Source organism: Eleginops maclovinus, chromosome 5 (assembly GCF_036324505.1).
Source record: "Eleginops maclovinus isolate JMC-PN-2008 ecotype Puerto Natales chromosome 5, JC_Emac_rtc_rv5, whole genome shotgun sequence".
NCBI lineage: Eukaryota > Metazoa > Chordata > Actinopteri > Perciformes > Eleginopidae > Eleginops > Eleginops maclovinus.
Window position 1 is genome coordinate 26,344,027 of NC_086353.1, and position 26,774 is coordinate 26,370,800.

Sequence of the window (26,774 nt, forward strand, 5' to 3'; positions counted from 1 at the left end):
TTTAGTCAAACAGTTTATTTATTGTGCACAGTTCTTACTGCCAGCCATCCTCTCTGTCTCTCTTAAATGAAAAATCTATAATACATATTCAAACTGAGACTAACCTACATCAACATGAGAATGTGGACCCTTGAAATGAAAAGACAATACAAGAGGAAGGGAATGATGCAGATTCAGTCGAGGTTTTCAAAGCCACGTTCAGGATTTCCTGTTGGCTGTGTTCGTGGTCTGCAGGTATTTCTAGAAGAGAGGGAACAGAGGCAGGATGAGACCTTCAACCTTTAACACCCAACCAGAGTCAGTGTACACTTTCACCTTACTTGTATTTTTTTTTTTCATGCTACTTCATAATTTAGAAGCCAATGTTGTAGTTTTTACTCTACTACATTTCTTTGACAATTAGTAACTAATTGTTTTACCGATATAGATTACTAGCTAAGTAAATATAATTAAACGATTATATATAATTATAAGTTAAGATATCCTGCAGTAGTATATAAAATAATTAAAATGAGCTCCACCTTTACCAGCAGTAATGAACACATTAATGCATCAAGAATAATAACCCAGTCATTTGATGATTCTGGATTGAGCTACTTAGCGCAATTAGTACTTTTACTTTGGTATTTGAGTATATTTTGATGCCAATACTTTTCTACTTTTGCTTAAATAAGATTATAATTCAAGGATTTTTACTTCTAACAGAGCTTTTCTACTGTACTTACATACCATAGAGTTTACCATAGAGTGGTTATGAGTCTCAAACCTGGAAAAGACTTATCATTTGAGCACTTCCAGTTGTGTGTGGTTAACACGAGCTGAACAAATGTGCACTTTTTTTCCTACGACATAAAATATGCCAACAGATAGTTCACTCCTGCATGTCTGAAGCGTATTGTAAATGTAAAGCTAGCTGAATGAATTCACTAAACGTCATCTCTGCAAAACAAGTCCGCCTTTAGCTCAGCGGTGGTGATGTGAAGTCATGTGGCCGTGATGCAGTTTGTTTATAACCTAGCTTTTAAAACCAGGTAAATTGTATTTATGCTCCAATAGCCTGGTGGTTTTAATATAAGGAGATCATCATGCTGAACAAAGCGGGTGACGGATCATAGACGTGTTAACCACAAAGCTTATTTTCTGCAGTATAACAGATTCCAAAAGGGAAATCTTTTTTGGTTGAAGCTCTTGCGATGCTAATTTTCAAACATTCGTCATCACTGCACCTGCCTATTAGACCAGGTTTAGAGACAGGCTAAGGATTGGAATGGGTTCGGATGGTTAGGGTTATAAGAGGTCATGAGGGTCTTCACAAGGAAACAAGTACAGGTATGTGTGTGTGCATGCTGCCTACCTGCAGGCTCTCGTAGTGTTTGAGGGTCTTGCAGTGGTTTATCTCAGCCTCTTTGGTTCCGTTGAAGAACCTGTTACACACCTTACAGAAGAAACCTGTCTTTGGGCTCAAGAACTCCATACCTGTGACACACACACACACACACACACACACACACACACACACACACACACACACACACACACACACACACACACACACACACACACACACACACACACACACACACACACACACACACACACACACACACACAGAGATGAACACTTCTGTGGGGTTATAAGTGCAGGCATGTTGAATAAATACAGACAAGGGTCTTACCAACGGGGCTCGTGGGGTCAAAGGGAGGGAGGGAGTAGCCTGTGCTCATGGCAGTATCCATCTCTATTGTCTTCTTCACACTCTCCTCTTCGGTGTTTTCAACTGCAGACATCTTGTGCTTTCCTGTGAGCGACAGATCTGTTTAACACCTGGAACAGGAGCTTTTACTCAGCATCCATCCCAACAGCTGCATAGCACACAGAGGAAGCACCATCCCAGATGAGGACAATTAGGACCGTAAGCATTCAATTATTAAATACAGGAGCTTCCTATACAACCCTCTGCTCATCAGATACATCCACATGTTCCAGTTGTCCTGGTAACCAGCCTGATCTCTAACCACTGAGGCACTGCTGCCACTCAGATTTTATTCTAATAAGCCGCTGGTTCTCAAACTGTTGGCTACGATACGTCCTCCCTCTAATGGGACTTTGCAGAATCCTTCAAATATTTTTCAAGGAAAATATTATTTAAAAAGAAGAAAATGATATAAAGTCTAAATATTTAAGAATGAGACTATGAGATCACAGAAATGTAATTTATAATAAATGATTTAAATATATTTGATTGAATTTACCCACGATATTTCTATTCCAGCATTCTAAGAAACCTTGAATGCGGCTTGCCTCATTTTGAGATTGGTTTATGAGCTTAAATATTGAGTTTAGGTCAAATGAATCTTAATTTAATGGAAAAGGTGCAGATCCAGAGGAGAATAAACTAAACGACCCTTTGAACTGCACTGCTAGAGGCTATGTATTAGTGTATCAGCTTTGGATTTTGATCATCGGAATCAAAAGCGGGATCGACCAGTCTCTCATTATTTGTAAGAGTTGAACGTTTCTGAAACTAACTATCACATCGGCCACTGGCAGTAAACATCTACTGTGTTGAACAGAAAAGCTACACTTGGTGGATTTGCAGGTGTTCAATATTCATTCTAAAAAAGAATATTGAAAAAGAATATGGCTTGCTACATTCCCAAAACATATATGGATGTATTAGTTTGACACCTTACATTTTTAAATGGTTATGACAGTTGTCCTCTTTCAAATCACCTGTAGTTATTTAAAGAACAGCACTCCAACATTGACTGCCAGCTGTGGATTCGATTTTGAGTTTGAATTTAGCTCATGGGGCAGTAATGTATTTCACGTTTGTCATGATGGTGGTGCGTCTGATATTTTCAGACATGGTACGACTGAAGTAAACCATACCTTTCTCAACAGCAGGAGCCCCCGTCTCTTCCTCCTTTATCTTCTCCTGCTCCTCCGTTTTTTCTTCTTCCTCATTCATTTTCTCCTGATTCTCTGTGTGGTCCTCTTCCTCCTTCAGCTTGTCATGGTCCTCTGTCTTTTCAGGTTTATCCATGATCTCTTCCTCTGTTTGGCCCTCTACAGCCTTTACCTCCTCCTCCTCTGTTTTTGCTGACTCCTTGTCCTCTCTCTCACTTTCTGAAGTCAGCGCTCCTGTTGCTGGTTCATGTGTGGAAGACTCTGGTGCAGCAAGTGCCTCACCCTCAGTGTAGGAGCCCAGAGTGGCTTCTAAACAATAACAACAAATTTCAGGCCAAAATAATCCACGATGTGAAACAAACAAAGATCTGAAGGTGCGTTGACAACGGACGCAAAGCACATTTTAGTATCGTTCATTTGTGTTTAGTCGTGTCATCAAACTGGACGCACTGGCGCGGTTTATCTCCCATGTCGATACCATGGTAGATGTGACTACCCAATTTACATTTCTGCTCGATTTGCACTGCAGAAGCGCAAGTTGGTCTGCCATGATGGACAGCAACGTACAGAAACCCGAGTAGCACATGTGAAACAGTGGCAAGCAGAACAAAAAACCCGACAACATGAATGTGAACGAGAGAGAGGAGTTATTGCTATGACAAAGTCCTTTCCCGATTATTTAAGGACTCCTTTTAGTGGGTTAAGTACATTCTTAGAAGAAGTGAGACATGCATTTAACTTCTGTTTGACAGCTATCATAGTGAAGACATATTGAATGTATGGCATTAATACTTAATAATAATTCATATCTAATTCTTAGCTGTGAATGTCTTTCATTTTATTTCAAATTAAATAAAACAACATAAAAGAGTTTCCATGAAAAAGTTGATCATGAACCAAAACTCTGTTAGATTTTTCTAATATGGAACGATTGATAAATCTGAAAGGTCTTTCCCAGCTTTGGAATTTCTCTGCATTTTTTTAATTGACTTCTGACGTTATCATATACAAATGTGATCATAAACCAACACTATATTTAAGATATAGTTTATACGTTTATGGCGGACCTTCTCGCGCTTGCGCAGTGCAAATCAGGCAGTCACAGTAGATACCAACACATATTATGCCGGGATTTAATGTTCATACACATTTCAAAATGATTTCGAAATAACTACATACTGATACTGGTTAGTAAAAATCATGAATTAATGCTTTGGCGAGTGTGTCTGCAGACAAAAGACGTTTAAAATACGTGAATGGAGATCAGATCGACCAGGCTAGGCTTCATCAATTGTGAACAAATATGAGTGACGGTGAGCTCTACGGCTTGTTTTGTTTTTCTGAATCAATAAGGTCAATAACGAGAGGCTGAGATTTTCGCGACACAGCGTAACGCAAATCCATCACTCAAGGTGTAAAAATCTCTCTGCCACCCGGGACCAATTTGCATCTATTTGCGTCCTCGAATTGACTCTATATGTAATCGCGCTGCGGAAAGAATCCACTTTGCGCCCGGTGTGAACGCACCTTTAGAAGCGGTTTCCTTCTCTTCGTTATGAAGCTTAATCAGAGGCTGTACCTGTCTCAGCTGTGATGTCAGCCTGCGGACCTGTGGGCATGTGTGTTTGTGAATCTGTCGATTCTGAAGCCTCGGCTGTCACCATGGTCACAGCTTCACACTCTGATGCGGGGTCTTCAGGATTCACCAGGGGCCCCGGGGTCTCCAACACCATTGTTTCTGTAGTGACTTCCATGGGCGTGTCCTACAAACAGGAAACAGGAAGGACCATGTAGTCATTGCATTGTGGAAATGGAGGTGTAAATGCACATGCCTCAGATTTTAGCGCAGGTCCTAACGCTCAGAGCCGCATTACAAAAAGTCAGAACAGCATGTCACACAATATACACTTTAGCTTTTATTTTCATCACTATTTTTCTCTAGATCTCTTCCTCCTCAGGTTCTTACTCCTGATAGTATGTTTTGTGTGCATGAAATGTTTGATGTACATATCTTGAATATAGGAGGGAAACTAAGAGGAAGATTGATGTAGATATAGGAGCTCTAATTTACCTCAGGGCTGTCCTGCTGGACAGACGTGGAAGCAGCCTCCCCTCCCTCTGTGGTTTCCGTGGGAACAGAGGGAGGAGGAGAGGAAGGAAGGTCTGCTACATCTCCAACTTCATCCAGTGTCACAAAGTCGCTCATGTTGAACGGGAAGTCGTCACACTCCTCCTCCCCCTCCTCCTCCTGATTATATGACAGGGCAATAAAGTAAAGAGTGAGGAAGAGGATGAAGAGTTCCATCACGTCTTCACCTCACAGCTCCTTCTTACCATTCTGTTCTTCTGTTCCTCCCTCCAGTAGCTCTGCTTGTACCCCCCTGACCTTCCATACGTCCTTGACGCCTCCCCGTGCGCTCTCTTCCTGTCCCTCCTGTCTCTGTCTCTCCTCTCCCACCTGGCTCTGTCATCCCTCTCCCGCTTGGCCCTCTCTTCCTTCTCCCGCCTGGCCCTTTCCTCCTTCTCCAAGGCCCTCCTCTCCCTGTCCTTCCTCTCTCTCTCCCTCACCTCCTTCTCCTTCCTGGTCTCCCTCTCTTTTCTCTCCCTCTCCTGCTTCTTCTCCTCCTCCTCCCCCTCCTCTGTGGGGTTAATGGCGGGCTCTTTTGTCTCCTCAGCGGTTTCCTCCCCCCCCTGCTCTGTGTCCGTTTGGGTTTCCACTTGAGCTCCGTTAGTGGGGGCTGCTGTGTTGTTGGGATGGCCGGCGTGTCTGCTTCTGCACTCCACAAGCAGAGCATTAACCATCGCCTGTGTCACCTGAAGACAAAAACAAGCTGTCAGAATTAAACATCAGACAACTTTACTAAATACTCTCAGACATGAATGTGAATATTCCATTACAGATCAAAGGGAGGTGGGACATTGTAATGAACACAGATATCACACAGAGAGATGTAGGAAGCAATATGCACCGAGGGGAATCTAGTCACTCCCTCGAGTGTATGGAGGGAATTTTAATGGATTACAGGAATAGGAATAGCAGCTAAAAGAGTTGTGGTGCAAATGTGGGCGACCATACCCGTGTGTTTTGGCCGTGCCCTAAACTAAGAACGTTCTGGGATGAGGTATTCGAGGCCTGTAATGAAGCATTCCGCCAAAATGTCACAAAGGATCCTAAGCTGGCGCTGCTAGGTGTGATACCAGAAGGCACTGAGGGAAGAGCTAGGAAATATCTTCTACAAATGTTACTCACAGCAGCAATTAAATGTATCACAGTGAAGTGGTTAACCCCACAACATACAATTTATGGACTGAGATGGTGTGGTAAATCTATCAGATTGAGCACCTTTATTTGTATTATTTTTTTATGTATGTACATCTGTATATATATATCTTTTCTCTAATGCCAGTTTATTCTTATTTCTATTCCTTCTTTGAGATGTCTATACTTTAGAATTGTTTATTTCTTCTTTTTATGTCTAATTATTTGCTACGCTTTGTATTGGTTTATGATGCTGCAACACAAACATCTCCCAGTTTGGGATTAATAAAGTCATTCTTATCTTATCTTAAATATCATATTCTCTAAGGATCCAGACGGAAATATTTCTGTAAAAAAGGTGCAGTCCCGCCATGACTGTGCTGAAGCAGTAAGTCTGACGCTGTCTCCTCACGGTCTCCTGATCAAGGTGTATTATTATTAATGTCATGTCTAGTCTTTTTGTTATATTTAGAATTTTATATTTATTTGTTTCTGCTCATGTTTTCTTTTAATGTACTGGCTCTGTCGTTACTGCTAAATGGAAAACACTTGACTAAAGTGTGAAAAAGCTTTATATATATATATATATATATATAGCTCCAGAAAAAATTAAGAGACCAGTCCACATTTTTCTTAAATCTTTACCTCTACAAAAACCACAACGTTTAGCTCAAAGACATACCATAAATACTAAAACCAGAGAAACGGATAATGCTGAAGTGGTCTCTTCATTTTTTCCAGAGCTGTATGTTATTATACTGAAATGTCAATGAAAAAACCAAGTAATAAAAAGTCATGGAGGATTGTGAGCTGAGCTGCAGAAACAGATATCACCTTGGGGAGCTCGGGCATGGCCATTTCTCCTGCTCTCTCCTCAGGGATGGATGGCTTTGCTCCTTCATCACCAGGAGTCTTATCCTCTCCTGCTGTGGATGCAGTGACGTCCATGTTCTCTTCCGTGGACTCCAGGACAGGTTCAGCTGGATCTTCCCTCACTTCTGTAGTGTCTGTCACTTCCGGGTCTGCTTCTGGGTCTGCTTCCGATTTGGCTTCCGGTGCACCCGAAGACTCAGAAGCAGGAGCAGGAGCAGGAGCAGGAGCAGGAGCAGGAGCAGGAAGCTCGTCCTTTTGGACCTCTTCGTCTTTACTCAACACTTGTTCCACAACTTCATCTTCAGCAGCTGTGTTCATCTTCTCTTCCTGCCCATGTCCATCTCTTTCAATCCGCTCCAGTGGAGGTTCAGAGCTCTCTTTATGATCCGACTCTTCCTCAGCTGGTTCCACCTGGCTGCCTTTACCATTCACAGGAGTGTTCTACAATCAGAGACAAGCGGGAGAGAGTGGTGACAGATCACACACGTGCATTCAAGTGTGTGAGGAGTGCAGATCTCAGGTGCAGTGGTGGATAGTAAACAAAGTACATTTACTCAAGCAGGGTATCATTTTGAGGTACTTGTACTTTACCGGAGTATTCTCAGTTTATGCTACTTTATACTTCTACTCTGCTCCATTTTAAAAGCCAATATTGTACTTTTTACTCCACTATATTTATCTAACAGCTTTTAGTTACTTTATAGATTTGGATGATCAGTTGATAGAGAAACATTTAAATCAAATATCTGATGAACTTTCACATATTAGGGTTAAGATATTCTGCAGTGGTAAATAAAATATTTCATCTTGACAATTAACAGCGGTGAACACATCAATAGTCCTAACAGTGACCCATTATCTCAATATATATAGCATTCTGAAATGGGCCATTATGCATAAGGATTACTTTTGGTACGTTAAGTATATTTTGATGCCGATACTTTTGTACTTGTACTCAAGTAAGAGTTTGAATGCAGGACTTCTACTTGTTACAAAGTACTTTTAAAGTGTAGTATTGCTTCTTTTACTCGCACGGCTCCAACCTGAGCAGCACGTCTAACCTCTACCAGCTCCCAGTGGACCAGGTTCAACCAAGTACCACCTTACATTAAACATGAGAGGAGACGACACGGAGGATTTAAATGTGTCCCAACACCAGGTGGTAAGTAATTGATTTACTCAAGCACTGTACTTAAATACAAATGTGAGGTACTTGCAATATAATTGAGTATTTTTCTTCGTGTGTCACTTTATACTTCTACTCCTCACCCATCCAAAGGGAAATATTCTACTCTTTATATTCTTATTTTACAACTTCACTTATTAGTAACTTTTTAACACACAAAGGGAACACATTTTAAGAATATATTTTTTAAATTTTGATTAAACTATCGGACAATATATTTAAGTACACCTAAAACCTAGAGAGGGTTGACAGAAAATAAATGGTCATAGTTAGTCTTTTAAAGTTCTAAATTCTCAAAACAAGATTTGCTGCTTTTCCTTTGAATTATTATTGTTATATTTGTATTTATCATTTTCAGATTTAGCCTGCAATCAGTACTTTAACTTCACATACTTTAAGCACATTTTCCTGATCATACTAACATGCGAGTAGCATTCTCAATGCAGTGTAATGGAGTATTGTCAGAGTGTAGTATCAGTGCTTGTACTCTAAAGCACTATGTGAATACCTCTTCCACCACTGCACACCAGATAGATGGGGTAGTTTTATCAAGAGAAACAATATACAGAATAAAATGTCACAGGGGAAGTCAGTTTTAAATTCCTCTGAGGGGGATTTCCGGGTGAAAAAAGAGGACAGAGAAATCCAATTAAATTTGACTCGGGGGAGTTCCGAACGAGATAGGATTAAAATAAAGAAAAGAGTTTAACCCAAGTGAGACGGCGCCCCAGAGCTGAAATACACACTCTTCACTCAGGTTTACACCCTGTCTCTCCTTAGAAGGTGAAAAACTGATTCTGCGGGTGCATCCTTAATTAGTATTAATCACTCAATATTTGTATTTCATTTGCCTCTCTGTTGAGAAGAGTAAAACTACGTTTAAGCTGAAAATATCTGTTACTAGCAGTATATCAAAAAGTCACACACACAAACTCTCTCTCGCATGGATATAACAATAGAAATGTTAAGCTTGGAAACTTTGAAATAATCAAACACTTAATCCAAAGTACTGCAGACTTTAAATCTACTTCTCTTTGGTTACATACGAGCAGCTACATTCAGTTCCATAGACACATGTTATCATTACAAAAAGCAGAAGCTAATAATATAAGGTACATATAGTGTCTCTGTTACATGTATCCACAACTATACAAACAGCTGCAGATACGTACGCATAGCTAAATTAATTTCCCTCTTCACAACCATTGTAAGTTAAATATCAGTAACCGACCTCAGATGGATCATTGGATGCAGGGATGACATTGGTCTGTTTGGGTCTTGGGTCCGGCTTGCGGGAGAAGAACAGAGGGTTATTCTGGACGATGCACGGGAAGTTCTTGAAGCGTTTGAAAACGGACAATGCCATAGCTGCGGTTGCCATCTTACAGATGACCTGAGGAGGGAGAGACAAACCGTCAAGTCAACAACATTTGAGATGTGTTTGCCTGATAAATGACATGGTAATCGAGGAGCACCCTCACCATATTGTGGAGCACTAGGGTCTTGATGACGGTCCCAAAGCGTCGCACCAGCATCTGGACCTCGGAGGAGCCGGTGGGTGTGTTGGGCACGTTTCTGATCACTAGCAGGGAGTTCCAGCACACTGGAGCGGAACTCTCCTGTTAAAACATACAGAGCTCAACGCCTCAGCAACTCCACTGTCTTTCAAATGTTTTAATGCCCAATGAATCACAGCCTTTTCATAATCAATTTCACAAGTTTTTCTTTTTGTCGAAAATAATCAATAACATGAATACTGTAAAAGGTGCTACATAAAAACAAATGTATTTTAGATTTATTTTAGAACGGGTAATCAAAATGAAAAGGACAGAAATACTCACTAATGGGTCCACTGATCCCATCAGAAGATTGTAGAGAGCCACCTGTGGAGAGAGTATTGATCTCTGTTATGGCTGAATGCTCACTGTTCCACACAGCATCATATCAAAGGAGGGGAGATAACAGACAGAGCACAGAAGAGATTCTACAGATGTTACAATAGAGGAAGATCGAATAAGTGATGGGAGCCCTACCGGTGTTCCGACACCGATGCGCTGTTTGAGAGGGATCATCTTCAGCTCGCAGTCCTTCATCTTGGCAGGAGTGAAGGAGTTGACTTTGACCATCTCTTGAGCAATCTCCATGTCTGGCACTGACACAAGAACCTAACACACACAAAGAAGGTTTCATATTAGTTGTAGACACATCAACTTGTGCTTGTCACAAAACTATACAAACAAAGCATACCATTGATTGGGACTTTTCTATTACACAGCTGATTTGCAGCCACAACAAATAGAAATGTAGCAAAGACAAGATACTGAGGACGTGTTATAGCTTCTTTACTGCTGTCCTCCATTGTTTTCTCCCCTGCGGGAAACAGCAAAAGATTCAGATCAAACCGTGTCTCCAACCTTTCCGATGTGTGCTGCCTGGATGATGTAAGAGGGAGTTCCAAAGGGCTGCACCAGCTCAATGATGTCCTTCTCCGACCAACCGCTTTCAGGAAGTCCGGTGATCAACACCATGGCCTTCTGTAGCAGAGATTGTGAAATGATTTAAAACCAATATTTTATTACACAAAAACCTGGATTGCACATCTGATACAATAAGGCAGAAGCTTGAGAATGTGTTTGACAAAACGCAACACTTCACAATGATTCTTTTTACAGGGTGTGTGTTGGATCATGTACCTCATCAGACGTCTTCTTGTCAGACTCAGCTCCTGCATGAGGAAATGAGGGAAGAAATAGGGGGCCAAGAGCAGACAATAACAACATTTTCAACAGCACAACCACAAACCATCACAAATATGTGAACATGTGCATAGCCGTGTGGGACCACCCCTCACAGGGATAAGCTCTGGGGTCAGCTGCATCTTGAGCTGGGCAGCAGGTGAAAGGCGGGGACAGACAGACAGTGAGGGAGGGGGATTGCTGTTGGGCTAACCTCTATAAATGGGGTTAGGAACTGAACTTCTGGAGATGGGCTGGGTTGTACATAAAGGCCCTGGTGGCAGATTGATAATCGACTTGGTGCTCATATCCTCAGAAGTACGGCTGTATGCCGGTGACACTGGGATGAGGGAGAACTTGGAACGTCTGGCTGAAGCCGTGTTTGTGAGGTGTCCAAGTTCAAAACCTCCACTGAGGAGGAAAACCAGAGGGGTCCTTATGCTGCAGAAATAACCTGCTCCAGATCAGGTTATACCGCTGTTCACTAACTAGTTCCTTTTAAATAGCGTGCATTGGTAGTCGATCTATAATATATATCAAGGCAGCATAAAAGTATAAAGTAAGTTAACCGGCGACCACATTTAGTACATGGTTTAGAATCTGCAGACTAAGCTACAGGATATAATCAGCCCTGATTTATTTTATTGGTGGATATTGACTCCCTGCTACTTGTATACCTACCAGAGTCTTTCCCAGCAGCACCACTGTCCTGTCCTGGAGCAGGTACGCTGTGAAGACACACATATGAGTGAAACCAGAGCAGTTACAAAATTTGTAAGGTAATCATCTGGGGGTTCAAAAGTGAAATGCTTAAGATGATAGCTGTAACAAACCTGCTCGCTTCAGAAGACCACACTACTTCAGGTTTCTTAAACATAGAAATAGAAAGTGTTTACTGAAAGTGTGCATGAGATGACACGTGTCCAAAACAAAGGCTTCTTGGTGGAAGGTTTAAAAGGATGTGCCGTCAATGTTGTATTATCAAAAGGTACCTTGGCTGTTAAAGAAGTGATCTGTTGGTCTCTAATGGAGAGATTTGTGGAGTTGGCCAGAGCCAGGGCATCTTCAGCCCTCATCATGCAAACAGATGCCTGCAGCAGGGTAATGTGACCGTGTTATAAATTGTGCACGACCGTGTCATGTTATAGTCTTTTTCCGGTAATATTCACATTACAAATGAATGAACACAAACACTTCTCTGAATAAAATCCCTTGAAAGTTGAATTTCTTTGAAGATCACCAATAAGCATTATGTCACACTGAATCTCACCTTCTGCCCTTCGTCCACCTGGCTCTCTTCCTCAGAGCATGGCATGAGGATCACGTTGTTGATCTTGCCGAAGGACCCCACCAGGTCGGTCACTTCCTGCTCAGATGCATCCTTTGGGATGCCAGTCAGATAAACCAGACAGCCAAAACCCATTTTCTTCTTCTTTTTGGCTGGTGGAAGCTTGGCAAACTGGACATCAGCAAAAAAAAAAAAACACCGTACATTTTAGACAAATGGACCATATCAAGTACTGCACTCTGAATTTTTAGTCACAATAGCGGCGGCCAATAGAAGTTAATTATTACTGCATTGAAATCATCTGTATGCTTCACAAAAAAAAATACTTGAGGTCCTATTGGCAACACCTAAAACTAAAAGCTAGTACCTACAGCACTGATCTGAAATATTCAGCAGCATTATGAGGATGACAACAAATTGTAACTCTTTGGAATGGTTCAAAATGTTTCCAGATTGTTGATTGTGTGAATCGATATTTCTCTTTACCATTGAGTCACTAAACTCCGACAAAGCCACTACAGTGTATGAACACAGTTGATTTCAGACGCACTAGCAGCTGTTTTTGTGTTGTGTTCATTTTTGCACCTGAGGTTTGAGGATATACCCTTCCTTTTATCGACACAATTAGCTTTGAAAAAGCAGCGGACAAAACAGCAGACATCAATGAGAAAAACACCCACAGCTCCAGGAGGCTTGGCGCTGGTTGTCTTGGTCGTCTTTGTTCCAGGCTTCGGTCCGCTCTTGAAAGTTTTGTTGAAAGACTGTGGCGGCCCATGCTTGAAGTTCTGACCAGCCCTAAAGGTGGACGGATGTCGGCTGATGTCATCATGTGGGCGCTTCACACCGCTGCGAGCGTAACCCCCTGATCAATTAGAGGGAGCAGGACAGGGGTTCAAATGACTTATTTTACAATGAAATCAAAAACAAAAGAACAATTTCATTTCTGAATAGGAAAAGGTAAAGAAAGCAAAGTTTGGTGATTAAAAGCTTTCATGAACACATTTTCTCTGAGGTTTTCTAATCTGGGATGTAAGCCTTGTGTTGTTCTACATTTATTACTAGAAAACCGCAAAAACTTTGCACACTGTTATAATGTATATAGTGTTGAATATAATCTATAATTTTAGTAGTATACCCTGTAAGAGACCAACCAGCACTAAAGGGTCTCAATAGCAGCCGTTTCTAGAAGCAGCACTCCAGGAGGTGTGCTTGAAATTACCAAAGGGTTTAACAAAAATAACTTTAGGCTATTATTCACTTACATGCTTTTACCTTTGATTGATCATTTTTTAAATCTCATTATTTAATGGGATTATGTTTTAATAAAGCAGATACATGTGAATGTGTGTGCCCACATACAGTATTTTTATAAAACCACTGAACAGATCCTTTTTTTTAACATATACACATTTTAGAAGTGTTTTAGACTTGAATATCGGCTTGCAATTATTTCCCCTAAACATCTGCTTCCAGAGTAGAATATTTTTTAAGTTACTACAAAAACCAATAATTATCCAATACAGACACAAATATGTAATAATATAATGAGTTTATTTATGTATATAGTCTTAAAGCTACCACACGCCCTTTGAGTGCAACCGTAATGCTAATGTGGCCAGCAATTAAGTTAAGTTTGACACCCCTACTCTAAAGATATATATCTTTCTACTGTTGATATGTGTATATTTGTTGTTTGTTTATTTTGTATCGTGTTGTATTGTATTTTAACTCATGTTCAATGCCTTGTTTACATGCTGCTGTGACAAAACACTTTTCCAATTGTGGAACAATAAAGTTGATCTAATCTAAAACAGGTTGAATGAAGCCAGGATTTGTTTTTACATTTGTAAACAAAATCAATGGCCGTCTCCAAATCTTGCACACATTACCTGAGGCCTCCCTGTCTCTCCTTTCTGGCCGGTTCTCTCTGAAGAACGGGGGGACTTGGTGTGATCGAGTGGGGCTGCGAAAGCCGGGTCGATAGCTGTGCTCTGAGGAGAGCAAAACAACAGGTCATATGTTACCAAGTCTAAAGCAATCCATACGTCCAATACTGAATGAGCAGTGCTCGCCTACACTACAACAACTCAATTAGTAGTGTCATTTGACCCCAGCTGTGTTTGAATGTCCCATTAGGGCTTAAAGAAAACAAAGATACTACATTTGAGAGAAAAAAAGCCAATTTAAAGACATTTCTAAATCCCCAAATTCTAAATTGATATTTAATATCAAATCTTCATGTCATGTTATTAAAAAGAATTGAATTATTGTAATAAGTACTGTTCTCTACCTGGGTAGTGTTGGTGTCGAGGCTGGTGAGGCGAGTCTGGCCTTGTGTGCGGCCTATGGGGCCCAACCCTGCGTCTACCAGGAGGAGGAGAACCAGAGAGGGACCGAGACACAGAGTGGGATGGAGAGCTACCATGTTGTCTGCCTCTACTGGATAAGAAATAATAATGAATCAACAGGAGGAACAGGTGAGGGCAAGGATCAACACAAAAGTCCATATCAACACTGTTTAATACAACTTGTATATTCAAATGCGTACATGTAGAACTAATATTAGGTAGCGAGCAAAATAATGATTGAAAAGAAGAATTTATGAAGCATATCAACATCCTTTTGTCATTGATAATTTAGGTTCTTAAACATGGACATAACTATACTTCACCTATCCACTTTATATTATAGACCATTTATATACAAGAAATGTAAAACAATAAATAAGACTTTTTTTGAAATGGATAACGAAACAGTAGGATCTGTGTCAAATTCACTTTTTGAAAGATGTGTGGGACTGACTCCGGCTGGCTGCTGGTCACAGCTAAAAACTGATTATTGGAAACATATGAACAAGAGTCCAACTGACCTTGGATTTGGTTTCCAGTCAGGGTACCTAAGGAGACACACACACATAAACAACCGTTTATTGTATTTAATCATTTTCTGCTTCTTAACTTAACACTAAATCGAATAAGCAATGACTTTGCTTCTAGTACCAACCCCCCTCAGAACTAACTCCCTGCTTTTAAGCTTTATCTAGCACTCAGCTTGTTTTGTGGACTGAACCAGCAAATACATAAATATTCTGGTTGCAAGAAGACAAATTAGCCAAAAAAAGAGTAGCTACGGCATAACAGTGAATATATACTGGTGAATTTAAGACTTTAGCAGCACATTAGAAGTGCCCTCACTTGTTGAGCAGGTCCCTGCAGGCAGCAGTGTGGTTGACAGTGTTAATATGGTAAAACCAGTCCTGCAGAAAAACGACAAATGGGAGACGAATATATCACAATCTGACACCAACATAAACACTCCGTAACAAAACCATTATCACATGTCACAGAGAAACAAAATGAGAAAGCGACTGTTTAACCAGGTAATCTACATTGGAATAATTAGTGGTATAAAAAGTAGGTACTGAGACGGAAGCATGTGGAGTGGATCTTTGTTTTCCTTTAGTTTCAATAACTCAATATTGTTTTGTATTTCTGTTCTGTTTAAATCTAGTCCTGTAAGACATTCTGCATTCTACTTTCCATTTATCTTCACTGTGACCATCAGTCTACCACATTACCACACTACACAAGCAGAAACAAACCAATAGTTTTTAATCTTCGTGGACCAAATGCTGTTTGGTTAACTTATTGAGTTATGTCCCAAGTAATGAACACAAATCAAACAAGGGATTCAACAAATGATTACCTTATGATCTGTTCATCCACCAATATGTGACCTATGCTGTATGGAATTCAAGACAGCTGAGTTCAAAAGACAAAGAAAAATCCTGAACAGTCAAAGACTTCTTTACTTTCTCCAGAGGAGTTTTATATAGAATTGATCGATCATTATTAGGGCATGTGTCCACATAGCACCTTTACTGGCAGGAAATAGCTGTCAGGGTGGTCAGTCTGTCAGCCTAGAGCGGGGAGTACGATCCTTGTGCACTGGTAAAAGTTCAACGCCCACCGGCAACACCATTCAGAGTCTACCGGCTGATCTGCTTCAACAGAGGGGCTTTTCTTACTTTGTTTGAGGGTTTCTGTCTGAAAGAAAACAAGCCTCTCCTCCTATTTCTACAGTGACATCACTGAGCTCATCTGAGAGTAAAATATTTCCGTGTGGCCACTTAACAGCGGAGTGCTCCGGAAAAAAAAACTCTGGGTTGAGTGCTAATCACGAGGCGGCTTCATACGAGGGCATGTGCTCTGTTTTGATAGGAATCATTGGAAAAAAAAGACACTTGAGCTCAGAAAAGGCGCTATGTGGACACGGACCGTAAGGGACCTAATGACATTTTTGTAGATGTGAGGGAAACCTTTAGACAAATGATCCAGGAAATTAGGCTGAAGGGAATGGCAGTTAAATTGGTTCCAAATGTACTGGACCTTTTTATATTTCACCCATGACATAATATAATGAGACAGTTCCGCTCACCTAAAAGATATTACTGTTCAATACTGAAGCAACGTAAAGGACATTTAAAAAAGTTATTTCTCCTTAATTCCAAACCAACACCATTTGAGAGCATGAGAAACTCAAGAGACCAGAGCACTGGACTTTCTCACAGAAAAAATGAAATCTCTGACATATGAAGGAAATATATTATGCTTGTATAAGATTTAACCAACTTTGTGAGTTTATTGTTAACAAATGTTTGTAATGGAACAATTAAATCATTGTTCCACTAAAAACACGAGAATAATTGTATTGTAGGTGTTTTTATCATCTTAGCAGCAGTTAGCAGTGCTGCATCTGAACTCACTTCAGCCCTCACTTTATCTACCAGGCATGATCATGGCCAAATGGGGTCACCACAATGTAGGTTATAAATAGTTTGCATTCATTATTGAAAACGAAAAGTTAGCTGGCTACAAGCTATGTTGGTCATTATAGCAACAGATCCCGACTATATCAACGGAGATTTAAAAAAACAAGTACAATACAACTTGAACGACAACATAATCACTGTCATCTCTACACCTGCCTGGAGAAATATAGGATAAAGGCTAAAATATGTGAGGGTTTTCCTTTCAGAAATTATTACGAGGGCATTTTTGGCACTCACCTTTGCCTGATCACACTGAGTGTGGCACAGGGAGCAGGTATGGGGATACACCTTTGGAGACTCAGCTGAGAAATCACTTATCATGGTGGGAGTAGGTAACTTCTTGCTGCTGCTGTGAGGTCGGGAGCCAGACGAAGAGGAGAGAGACCGCCTCGAGGAAGCTTCGCTCTTGGTTTCAGGTGAGGGCCTAGGTTTGGGTCCTTCACGCCTGTAGTCTTGGTTTGGATTACGAGATTTGGATGATGGTGTAAATTCTCCGCCTGATGCTCGATTACTCTTGCGATGGTCGCTATCTGCCCTGCGATAGTCCCGGTCTCCGTGCTTGCTTGATTCACTGTGTTCCAAACGAACCTGCCGCTTTTCCGTTTTTTCAAATTTTGGAGCCGATGAGGCTGATAAAGGTGGGAACATTTTAACTGTCCTTTCGCCGGTGAGCGGCTCTCTTTTAAAAGTTTCTCTGGTATTATTCTCCTCCTTTGCCCGACTTGCATGACCATAGTCGATGACTTTGCCTGCTGTCTGTGTAACAGTTAGCAGACTGGGCACTTCCGGTGAGCCAGAACGCGCCAATGTTGAAGAGTGGGAAGCAGGCGGATCATGGATCTCGCGTGAGAATGCAGAGGAGGTCGTGGGAGCCATAGTCTTCTGGGTGCCTGACTTGTTGATCTGGATGTCACGGAGTATGAATGGTAAAGTATCTGGGGTAAGCTGATCATCTGGGTAGTGACTCAGCACTTCCAAGTCCTCATTAGAAAGTCCAAAGCTAGCCAAGATGCTTCCTGCACTCTCTGGCGTGTACAAAGCCTGACCATCCCCACCACTCCTGCCACCATGGGGATGTCGTGCTGTGGATGAAGCAGAGTCAGTTGCGGTCCAGTTTGGCATGCTTGTTCCAGCATGGCTGCTCAGTGGCTGCTGTTGAGGCCCCTGGTGTCGCTGGGGCTGGTGGCTACTACTAGGTGGAGGACCAGCAAACAGTTTACTTGGGGGTTGGTAGTTTGACCAGTCTACTCCTTGCTGATGGTCAGGCTGATTATCAGGAGTAGGTGTTATTTGGTTAGAGCCGTAGCTTCCATGTTGGCTGATACCAGAACCTGAGCCTTGGCTCTGTCGGTTCATGTGGTCAATGAGGCGGTGGTCCATGTCCCTAGCACCCCGGATAGCCAGGGCAGACTCTAGCTCCTCTGGGAGCTGGGTGGGACGAGGAAACTGGAAACCCATCGACAACATATTAGAGGGAGAACGATTTTGATTTTGAGCTGGCTGATGATGGGGAGGCCTGGGCCCATTAGAGAAAGGCGGTGGGCCTTGTTGCTGGTTGTGGTGGTGGTACATGGCAGCCGACGGACTCCGTTGATTGTTTCTGTAAGTTTTGTTGTTAATGTCTATGTTTGCCCCAACAGCATACCCCTGATGTTTACTGAGAAAGTTCAGGAGAGCCAGATGAGGAAGCAACGCCACTGACAATCCGTTGTTGTTGTGACACTGGTTGCCAACAGTTATGGTTGCAAGAGTTGCAAGCTGCTGGAGAGCAATTTGTGCCCTAGTCTCAATCTGAGCCAATCGAAGAGCAGTCACTGCAGCAGCAGCAGCAGCAGCAGCCGCAGGTCCAAATATGAAATGGGTCCCTCTGGTGCTGTTGGCAACGGACAATGTTGCACTGGGCTCCAAACCAAGGGTAGGAACGAGTCGGAAATTACTGTTGGTGTGCACAGCGAGGCTGTGAGGTGGAAAGCAGAGATATACTATTACAGATTAACAAACTTGAATTTCTCATGTTAATTTTAGCTTTCAGATGAAGTCCTATTTCCAGACTTTTTTTTACATCAAGTTGGCGCAGTCCTTATGTTGTTTGTCGTTTCTTTCTTTTTTTAAAAAACATTTCTAAGAAATTGCTTTAAGACCTGGTTACTGTAGGCCCGCTGTGCTTTCTTTCAGGACGGTAGAGCAAAGCAACATTATGCAACACTGAATTACTGAAAACCATGAAAACAAAAACACTGAATACAGATTGAACCTTCTCGGACACAACAAGGAAACTTAAACCTCTGGGTCTTCTAGAAAAAGAAAATGTATAATACCGCTTTCAAATGTGGTGCAGGACGCTGAAATGTTCACAGCAGAACAAACACTTTCAACAGCACATCACACAGTTTTCCCTGGCTATTCCTGCAGCTAATATGAAATTATTGCAATGTCTTCACATTCTTATCACACTTACCATCTTTTCCAATGCATTAAAGTAAACACACAGATAACTATAGTGTTTTTTTTGCATTACACTAATGATAAATAATATAAAACTGTTGAGCACTAACTTAACATCTTGAACAGCATGTTAATAGGCTCACCAAAAAGTTTTGGTCAAAGACTATCATCAGAAATGACGGTCCATGTGGAGTAAACTGTTAGCTTGTTCTTGTTATTAGTATCCACTTTATCACATGTTCTATATACTGTACCTGAGTCCAACGTGGGCTGAGTTGTTGCTTGTTTTCATTTACCTTAGCTACACAAACTCCTTTTTCACTGATTGTACTCAAACAGTGTCACTCAATTTAAACATGAGAAAACATTCAACCCTGGCATCTTGTTTAGCTTCATGTTATAAGTATACTATAAGCTGGTGTGCACAATCAGTTTGGTGAAGTTATCCAGTCTTTGAGGACAAATCTACTCTTAAGAGACCAAACCGAGCAACCTTTCATCATGTATTAGTTTTAAATAAAAAGGTGAGCTTGCATACTGGACAAACTAGAGAAGGGTTTTTTTTCAAATCATCTAAGCAAATGTTAAAGAAGGAGGTTAAAAGGCTTTGTTAAGCAAAGCACCATTTACAAACCCAAATTCCAATGGAGTTGGGAAGTTGTGTAAAGCGTAAATAAAAACAGAAAACAATGATTTGCAAATCCTTTTTGACCTATATTCAATTGATTACACTAAAAAGACAAGATATATAATGTTCAAACTGATAAACTTTGTTTTTTTGCAAGCATTCACTCATTTTGAATTTCCCTGTGGAAACATTCCACAGGGAAACAAGTTCATTGGAAATAGGATGGGGCAAGGTTCACTACTTTGTTAACAACTGCGTGAGCGAATAGTCCAACAGTTTAAGAACAACGTTTTTCAACGTACAACTGCAAGGAATTTAGGGATTTCCTTATATCCAGTCCATAATATCATCAAGGATTCAGAGAATCCAAGTAAATCTATGCACGTAAGCGGCAAGGCCGAAAACCAACATTGAATGCCTGTAATGTTTGATCTCTCAGGCAGGTCTGCATTAAAAACCGACATCATTCAGTAAAGGATATTACCGCGTGGGCTCAGGAACACTTGAGAAAACCATTGTCAGTTAACAGTTTGTTGCTACATCTACAAGTACGTTAAAACTCTACCATGCAAAGCCAAAGCCATATATCAACAACAACCAGAAACGCTGCCGGCTACTCTGGGCCCGAGCTCATCTGAGATGGACTGACGCAAAGTAGAAAAGTGTGCTGTGGTCTGATGAGTCCACATTTCAAATTGGTTTAGGAAATCATGGACGTTGTGTCCTCCGGGCTAAAGAGGAAAATGACCACCCAGATTGAAAGTATCCGCACAAAGTTCCAAAAGCCAGCAGCTGTGATGGTTTGGGGGTGTGTTAGTGCCTATGGCATGGGTAACTTGCAGATCTGTGAAGGCACCATTAATGCTGAAAGGTGCATACAGGTTCTGGAGTGTCATGTGCTGCCATCCAAGCAATGTCTTTTTAGGGACATCCCTGCTTATTTCAGCAAAAACAAAGCAAGCCACATGTTTGCACGTGTTACAACAGCCTGGCTTCACTGTAAAAGAGTGCGGTACTAGACTGGCCTGCCTGCAGTCCAGACCGGTCTCAATATGGGGAGCATTATGAACCGCAAAATACGACAACGGGGACCTCAGACTGTGCAGCAACTGAAATCGTACATCAAGCAAGAAATGGGAAAGAATTCCACCTACAAAACTTCAACAATTAGTGTCCTCTTTTCCCAAACGCTTATTGAGTGTTGTTGAAAGGAAAAGTGATGTAACGCAGTGGTAAACATTAGGGATGCACCTATTGCAAAAATGTCGGCCGATGCCGATACCGATGTTAAGAATAAAATTTTTGCCGATACCGATGCAGATGGCCAATGTTTTACTATGTAAACTGTAATGGTAGCACAATGCAGACTAAGGCAGCCTATCCCTTTAAGAGAGAGAGTGGGGGATACGTGTGTGCATCTGTAAGCGCGAGAGAGCGGTTCAGCGAGCCATAGTAAGTTTCTGGAAGTTACGGGAGTAGCACCAAGTATGACAAAGTCACAAATATATACGACGGCCTCCCAAGAACACTGAAGAATGGATTTCATTTACTGATCCTCCAGACACCCGGTACACGGGGCGGTCCTGCAGCATGCGCAGCGTGCAGCAGCAGCTCCTCACAGAGGAGAGACCCCCCCCCCCCGAATGACTTTAAAGTTACGGCAGACCTACAGTCACTGTTCTGATCCTTCAAAATGATGCCCTGACTTCAGATTTGGTCCGTCAGATTTAAAAACAACGACGCTAACGCGACTTCTCCCGGTCACGTAGCAAAACATAAACATCGGCGACTGCCATCGGTGATGTCACCTTATTTACCGATGTGCCGATGGCGGTAAACAGGGCTAACATCGGCCGATGCCGATGTCTCACCGATGTATCGGTGCATCCCTAGTAAACATGCACCTGACCAAACTTTTTGGGAACGTGTTGCAGGCATCCAATTCATAATGAGTAAGTATTTGCCAAAAAACTAAGTTTATAAGTTTGAACATTAAATATATTGTTTTTGTAGTGTATTCAATTGAATATAGGTTGAAAAGGATTTTTAAAATGATTGTATTCCTGTTATTATTTACGTTTTCTCACAACGTCCAAACTTCATTGGAATTGGGGTTTGTAACTGAAGAAGATTGCGTATGCAGGTTTCTAATAAAACACACAAGGGAAATGTGTTACAGTTAATACCACGATGAATGAATATCTATTGTTGTCAGAATGTAAAGTTAAATGTTTGTAAAGCTCTGGCAGATCCCTCTGTCTGATCAGTTACTAATGCGAGCAACTGTATTAGCTCTCTGTAAAATTACCCATACAAAAGTATATCTTCATGGGAAAAAGCAGTGGAATTGACAACATTCAAGCCCCAGCATCCTTTCTCTTTACAGAGGGCTAACTTCTCACAGGGCTTTTTCACATGTTAAATCAAATATAGAAACCATCTGCACTTTGTCAACAGAAAGACATAAATCATCTGAATATAGGACAGATAACTGAGTGGACTGTCTGCAAACGTTCAGTTAGTGCTACACAATATGTATAATTGTTTTAATCTAAAGTTGCAATATCCAAATCGCAGTAAGCAGATTATTTGGTAAGGGCAAATTAAGTGTAAAGATCATTAAAATTACAAATCTTTGTTTGGTAGAGTCATAATGAAGAACACACACCATATATTTAAATGATAATGTGAATATTTTTTCAATAATTATATCACCCCAACATGTCATTTTTTCCAAATCGTGCAGGCCTTCTGTCAGCCACTGGCTTCACCTCAGGTCAACTTGTTTTATTTTTAAAGTTCAAAGAGGTGATATCTGATGCCACAGATGGCAGGAGTAGTGATTATTTTACGGAAGGCAGTACATGCAAACTATAACATCGTCAACATATATTTATTAGTTGGAGATATTAGTTAAATAAAATCCAAGAAATTGATAAGCTGACGTCAAAACGTCTTTTCAAAGACATCATTTTGGCATGGAAACTGATATTCGTTTGTTTGAGGGAAACGCCTACGTTTCCGGTACATCACATTTTCACGGTGTATTTCTCCTCCCTCTCGTCACATTACCCTGCTCAATATTCAGAAAGGCTCGTGAAGTAACGTTACATCCAGAGTCATCGATGGGTGTCAATCACGAGCACCTGCGTAACATTTGCGTTATAACTCGTAACTGTAAAAACAACAATGTAAAATGCGCACGTACAGTCTGAAATCCCTATATACATACACGTTTGTCTGTAATGTACAAGCCGTATTTCTAACGACAATTCATACTGTAAACAGAGAGCCAACACACTACGCCAGCCATTTTGGGTGTTTTCTAGCCGGCTAGCTATCGGTAGCTACCATGGGGAAAGCGTCCCAGCTCCGTTACATTAAAGTCCACTCGGACCATTTGTGAATGCATAACACTTTCTATAAATACCTGTCAGTTAGTCGATGTATGTGGGTCTTTGTTGGTACCGGACGGTATCGGATAGTCCAGTTCAGCGGGTTATTCGGTTCATTCACATAACAATCCTGTGTTCCACCATCGGAAACACCGAAATACACTTCCGCCCGAGTTTTCCAGAATAAAACCGTATTCCTAACGGTTAGCCACATTCATTGTATAATTTCCTTTGTCAAAAATGACACCAATTAATTGTTTTAACATTAGCATATGTTCTAGTAGACTCCCAAACTACGCGTATGAAGCTGTAAATTAGCAAAGTCTATGTGCACTTTAAGATCCTAACTAATCCCTGTCTTTTATATTTGTCATAAACAAAGAGCGTTTCTTCCTAACAGTTTATGATTATGAGGTGACTGAAACACCATATCAATTATATTAACAACTCTCCTCTCCCAGATTCTTTGTTAATTATTATTATCAATTTTATGTGGACAAAAATTAAGTGCTACAAACGCAGATGAACAAAATAGCAAAGTATTAATTAAGAAGCATGCATAACATGTTAAGGATAGAATATAAACATTACACACACAAAAAAAAACACATCCAGGTTGACAACAAAAAGTACCAATAACAGTATTTTTCTAAAAGTGTAGCATGCAAAGTGGTGTGATAGCAGCCAGTTAACAGCAGTATTTGGATATCATTTACAGATTTATAATTCTACCCAAACCGGTCCTCTTTTTTTATTCTGGCTGTTTTTTTTTAAGCCAAGAGAGGGGATATATATCACTTTGGAGGGCTGTCCCGGAATAAACAGAGAAACCTTGCTGAGTGACTGGAATAGAGAATAGAGAGAGGGAAGATATAAGAGAGCATGTGATGAGCAAGCAACAGTCTAGGCATGTGACAAAGATGATACATGCACATTGGTACGTAATATACTCCTCAATTGGTTAGGATTGAAAAAGCAGCTGCCGCCGGTGGAGATAATGAATCTGAACAGATGACATTCAGCCTACACCAGGGCTTACATTTTAAATGGTTTAAAGAAAGAGATAAAGATGGCCTTTATAACCCATTGTAATAAACAGTTAAGGTCAATGTAAAAGTATTGTCGTTGAAGGAATTCAACACCAATATCAAGACAAGATTTAAATCAAACTTTTTCCATTAAAGCTTTATGTCCATACCAAATTTAAATTAATCTGTACATTTTAGAGGGACAGTAGTTTCTAGATTAAGGTTTTATTTTCAAACTACACTTTTTAAAGGGAAGAGATACCTTTGGTTGTTAGTCCGACATGTGATATTGTACTTGTCAAATTTTACCACTCCACTCCCAAAACAGTTGTAATGAAAGGGGCGAATTGTTGCAGCGATATAATAAACTGGTTTAGAGGTGTGTTTCTTGCAACATCATGCACACTCATCTGTCAATGACTTGTTAGTGCATGAAACATAAATAACAGTCCTTAGGGACTTATGAAATCATTAGCTGCTGAATGAAAATCCCAGTGATGATTTCACAGTACTGTCTATGCACACACACACTCATACATACAGGAGCTAGAAGCCTGTCATTACTATGATAAGCCAGAAATGGGAGATTGATTAAGTGGGGGCTGAAGAGAAAACAGGGTGACAAAATGAGGTGGTGGTGTGCAAAATTGTTGTTTGTGTCGGTTTATATTAGTCCCAGAGGCATGCAAAGCAGGGGAGGTTGAGCGAGACACGCTTAAGGATGAACCATATCTGAAATGGAAATTGTACTTCAACAGGGGCCAGTGACCCCCAAAATATGTTTTCATACTGCAGACAATAGGATGTGTGGCAGACCCACATGTATGATGCTTACAAGTTTTGTTGAGCAGGATAATTTCCATACATTAACACCAATATATGATTTTTGAAGCGTAAATGCAACCACCAGAAGTAAAAAACGAAAAACAATTACACATCACGTCAACACCGCTTAGCTAAAGGCAGCTAATGTTCCACGTGATGTTTTTTTGAATGACAAATAGAAGTTTTCGGACATAAAGATGCACAAACAAGGACATTTCTTCAGCTTGTGTTTACCACATATCTTATTTCAGGCACCTTAATAATAACATGATCAAAAACCATCGTTTGAAGCCTCATTGCTGGTCCACGCACTTAATACATTGGGATCTGTCAACATGAACAAATTGAAAATGTATAGCAATATTCCGACCCATCCAGCATTTCTGACAACATTTTCTATGAATAAATAAACATGGCGTCATTCCCTATAAAATGTTGCTAATGGCATTACATGTTTCAAACACTTGTTTGTCGGGCCTGGGGAGGTTTTCAATATCGCTCCATTAGTGCTCTTGAGCGAGAATGGCCTTCTGATGGGTGGCATCTTTCAGAACAGCTGTCGTGCCTTTGAACTTGGATACCCACAGGTCTTTATCAGCTATGTTGGCCAGTTCAATTTTGAGATTGGGTTGACTTACTCCTGTGAATGCAGACATGTTCAGCAGGGATGGGTCAATGTCTAGGGGTGTGACAGGGAAGTGTAACTGAATCTTCCCCAAATGCAATTTGCATTACGAAGATTGCACGCTGTAAATACTCACAATTTATTTGACCATGTAAAGTAATATTTGTTTTGTAGGGGCTGTTACTAATCCCATATGCAAAATGATTTAAAAAAGCTAAGAAGAAGACCCAAGCTATCTTGTTTTGTCTTTAACATTTGCTTAAACCGCAGGACTGGAATAAAGTAGGACAATAGACCATAGTTTTGCAAATAAAAGCACAACATGGTGGGGACCCTAGCCACCGCCAGTAGCACCAACATTATCAATGAGCGCTCAGATTAACTAGCTTGTTGTTTAAACCTGAGCATGGCAAATTCAAGAGGGGGAAAAATTACTCAGATCTTGTACTTGAGTAAAAGTAGAAGTACCAGAGTGTATTTTCATCAAAAAGTACTAAAAGTAGCGACAGTAAAAGTAGTCATTGTTTGATTGGTCCATTTCAGAATAATATCTCTGATATGTTTTATAATTATTGATCATTAAAGTGTTCTCAGAGCTGGTAAAGGTGCAGCTAGTTTGAATGGCTCTGTATACTGCATGGTAGCTGCTGAATTTACTGCAGGTGAACTAAAGTCTGATTTAAGGGCTGATTATATTTACCATCATTAATCCAGATCTGTAAAGTGACTGAAGGGGTTAAATAAAT

General features: G+C 40.8%; 1 protein-coding gene across 1 annotated transcript; it reads right to left on the reverse strand.

Annotated features, from left to right (window-relative positions):
* LOC134864720 (zinc finger protein 638-like) lies at positions 1–23,735 on the reverse strand. Its single transcript, XM_063883919.1, has 25 exons — positions 23,586–23,735; positions 17,320–19,039; positions 15,446–15,507; positions 15,121–15,147; positions 14,542–14,687; positions 14,141–14,242; positions 12,932–13,113; positions 12,234–12,422; positions 11,956–12,054; positions 11,797–11,831; positions 11,645–11,691; positions 10,922–10,953; positions 10,643–10,762; positions 10,262–10,393; positions 10,070–10,111; positions 9,710–9,847; positions 9,460–9,621; positions 7,004–7,483; positions 5,245–5,724; positions 4,982–5,158; positions 4,490–4,673; positions 2,893–3,219; positions 1,676–1,798; positions 1,355–1,476; positions 1–240 (listed from the first exon to the last, which is right to left on the reverse strand). Exons 2-25 carry the CDS (start codon positions 18,652–18,654, stop codon positions 199–201), a joined length of 4,785 nt encoding a protein of 1,594 aa, XP_063739989.1. The 5' UTR covers positions 18,655–19,039; positions 23,586–23,735; the 3' UTR covers positions 1–198.
* Positions 23,736–26,774: the final 3,039 nt, after the last annotated feature.

Bases quoted from the DNA above. Each gene is read 5' to 3' on its own strand.
- LOC134864720 (XM_063883919.1), bottom strand. From the start codon at position 18,654: ATGTACCACCACCACAACCAGCAACAAGGCCCACCGCCTTTCTCTAAT. The intron at 10,394-10,642 runs GTTGGAGACACG...TGTGTGTGTTAG, and splicing joins AGGCAGCACACATCGGAAAG to GTTCTTGTGTCAGTGCCAGA. The intron at 10,112-10,261 runs GTAGGGCTCCCA...CTCTCTCCACAG, and splicing joins GCATCGGTGTCGGAACACCG to GTGGCTCTCTACAATCTTCT.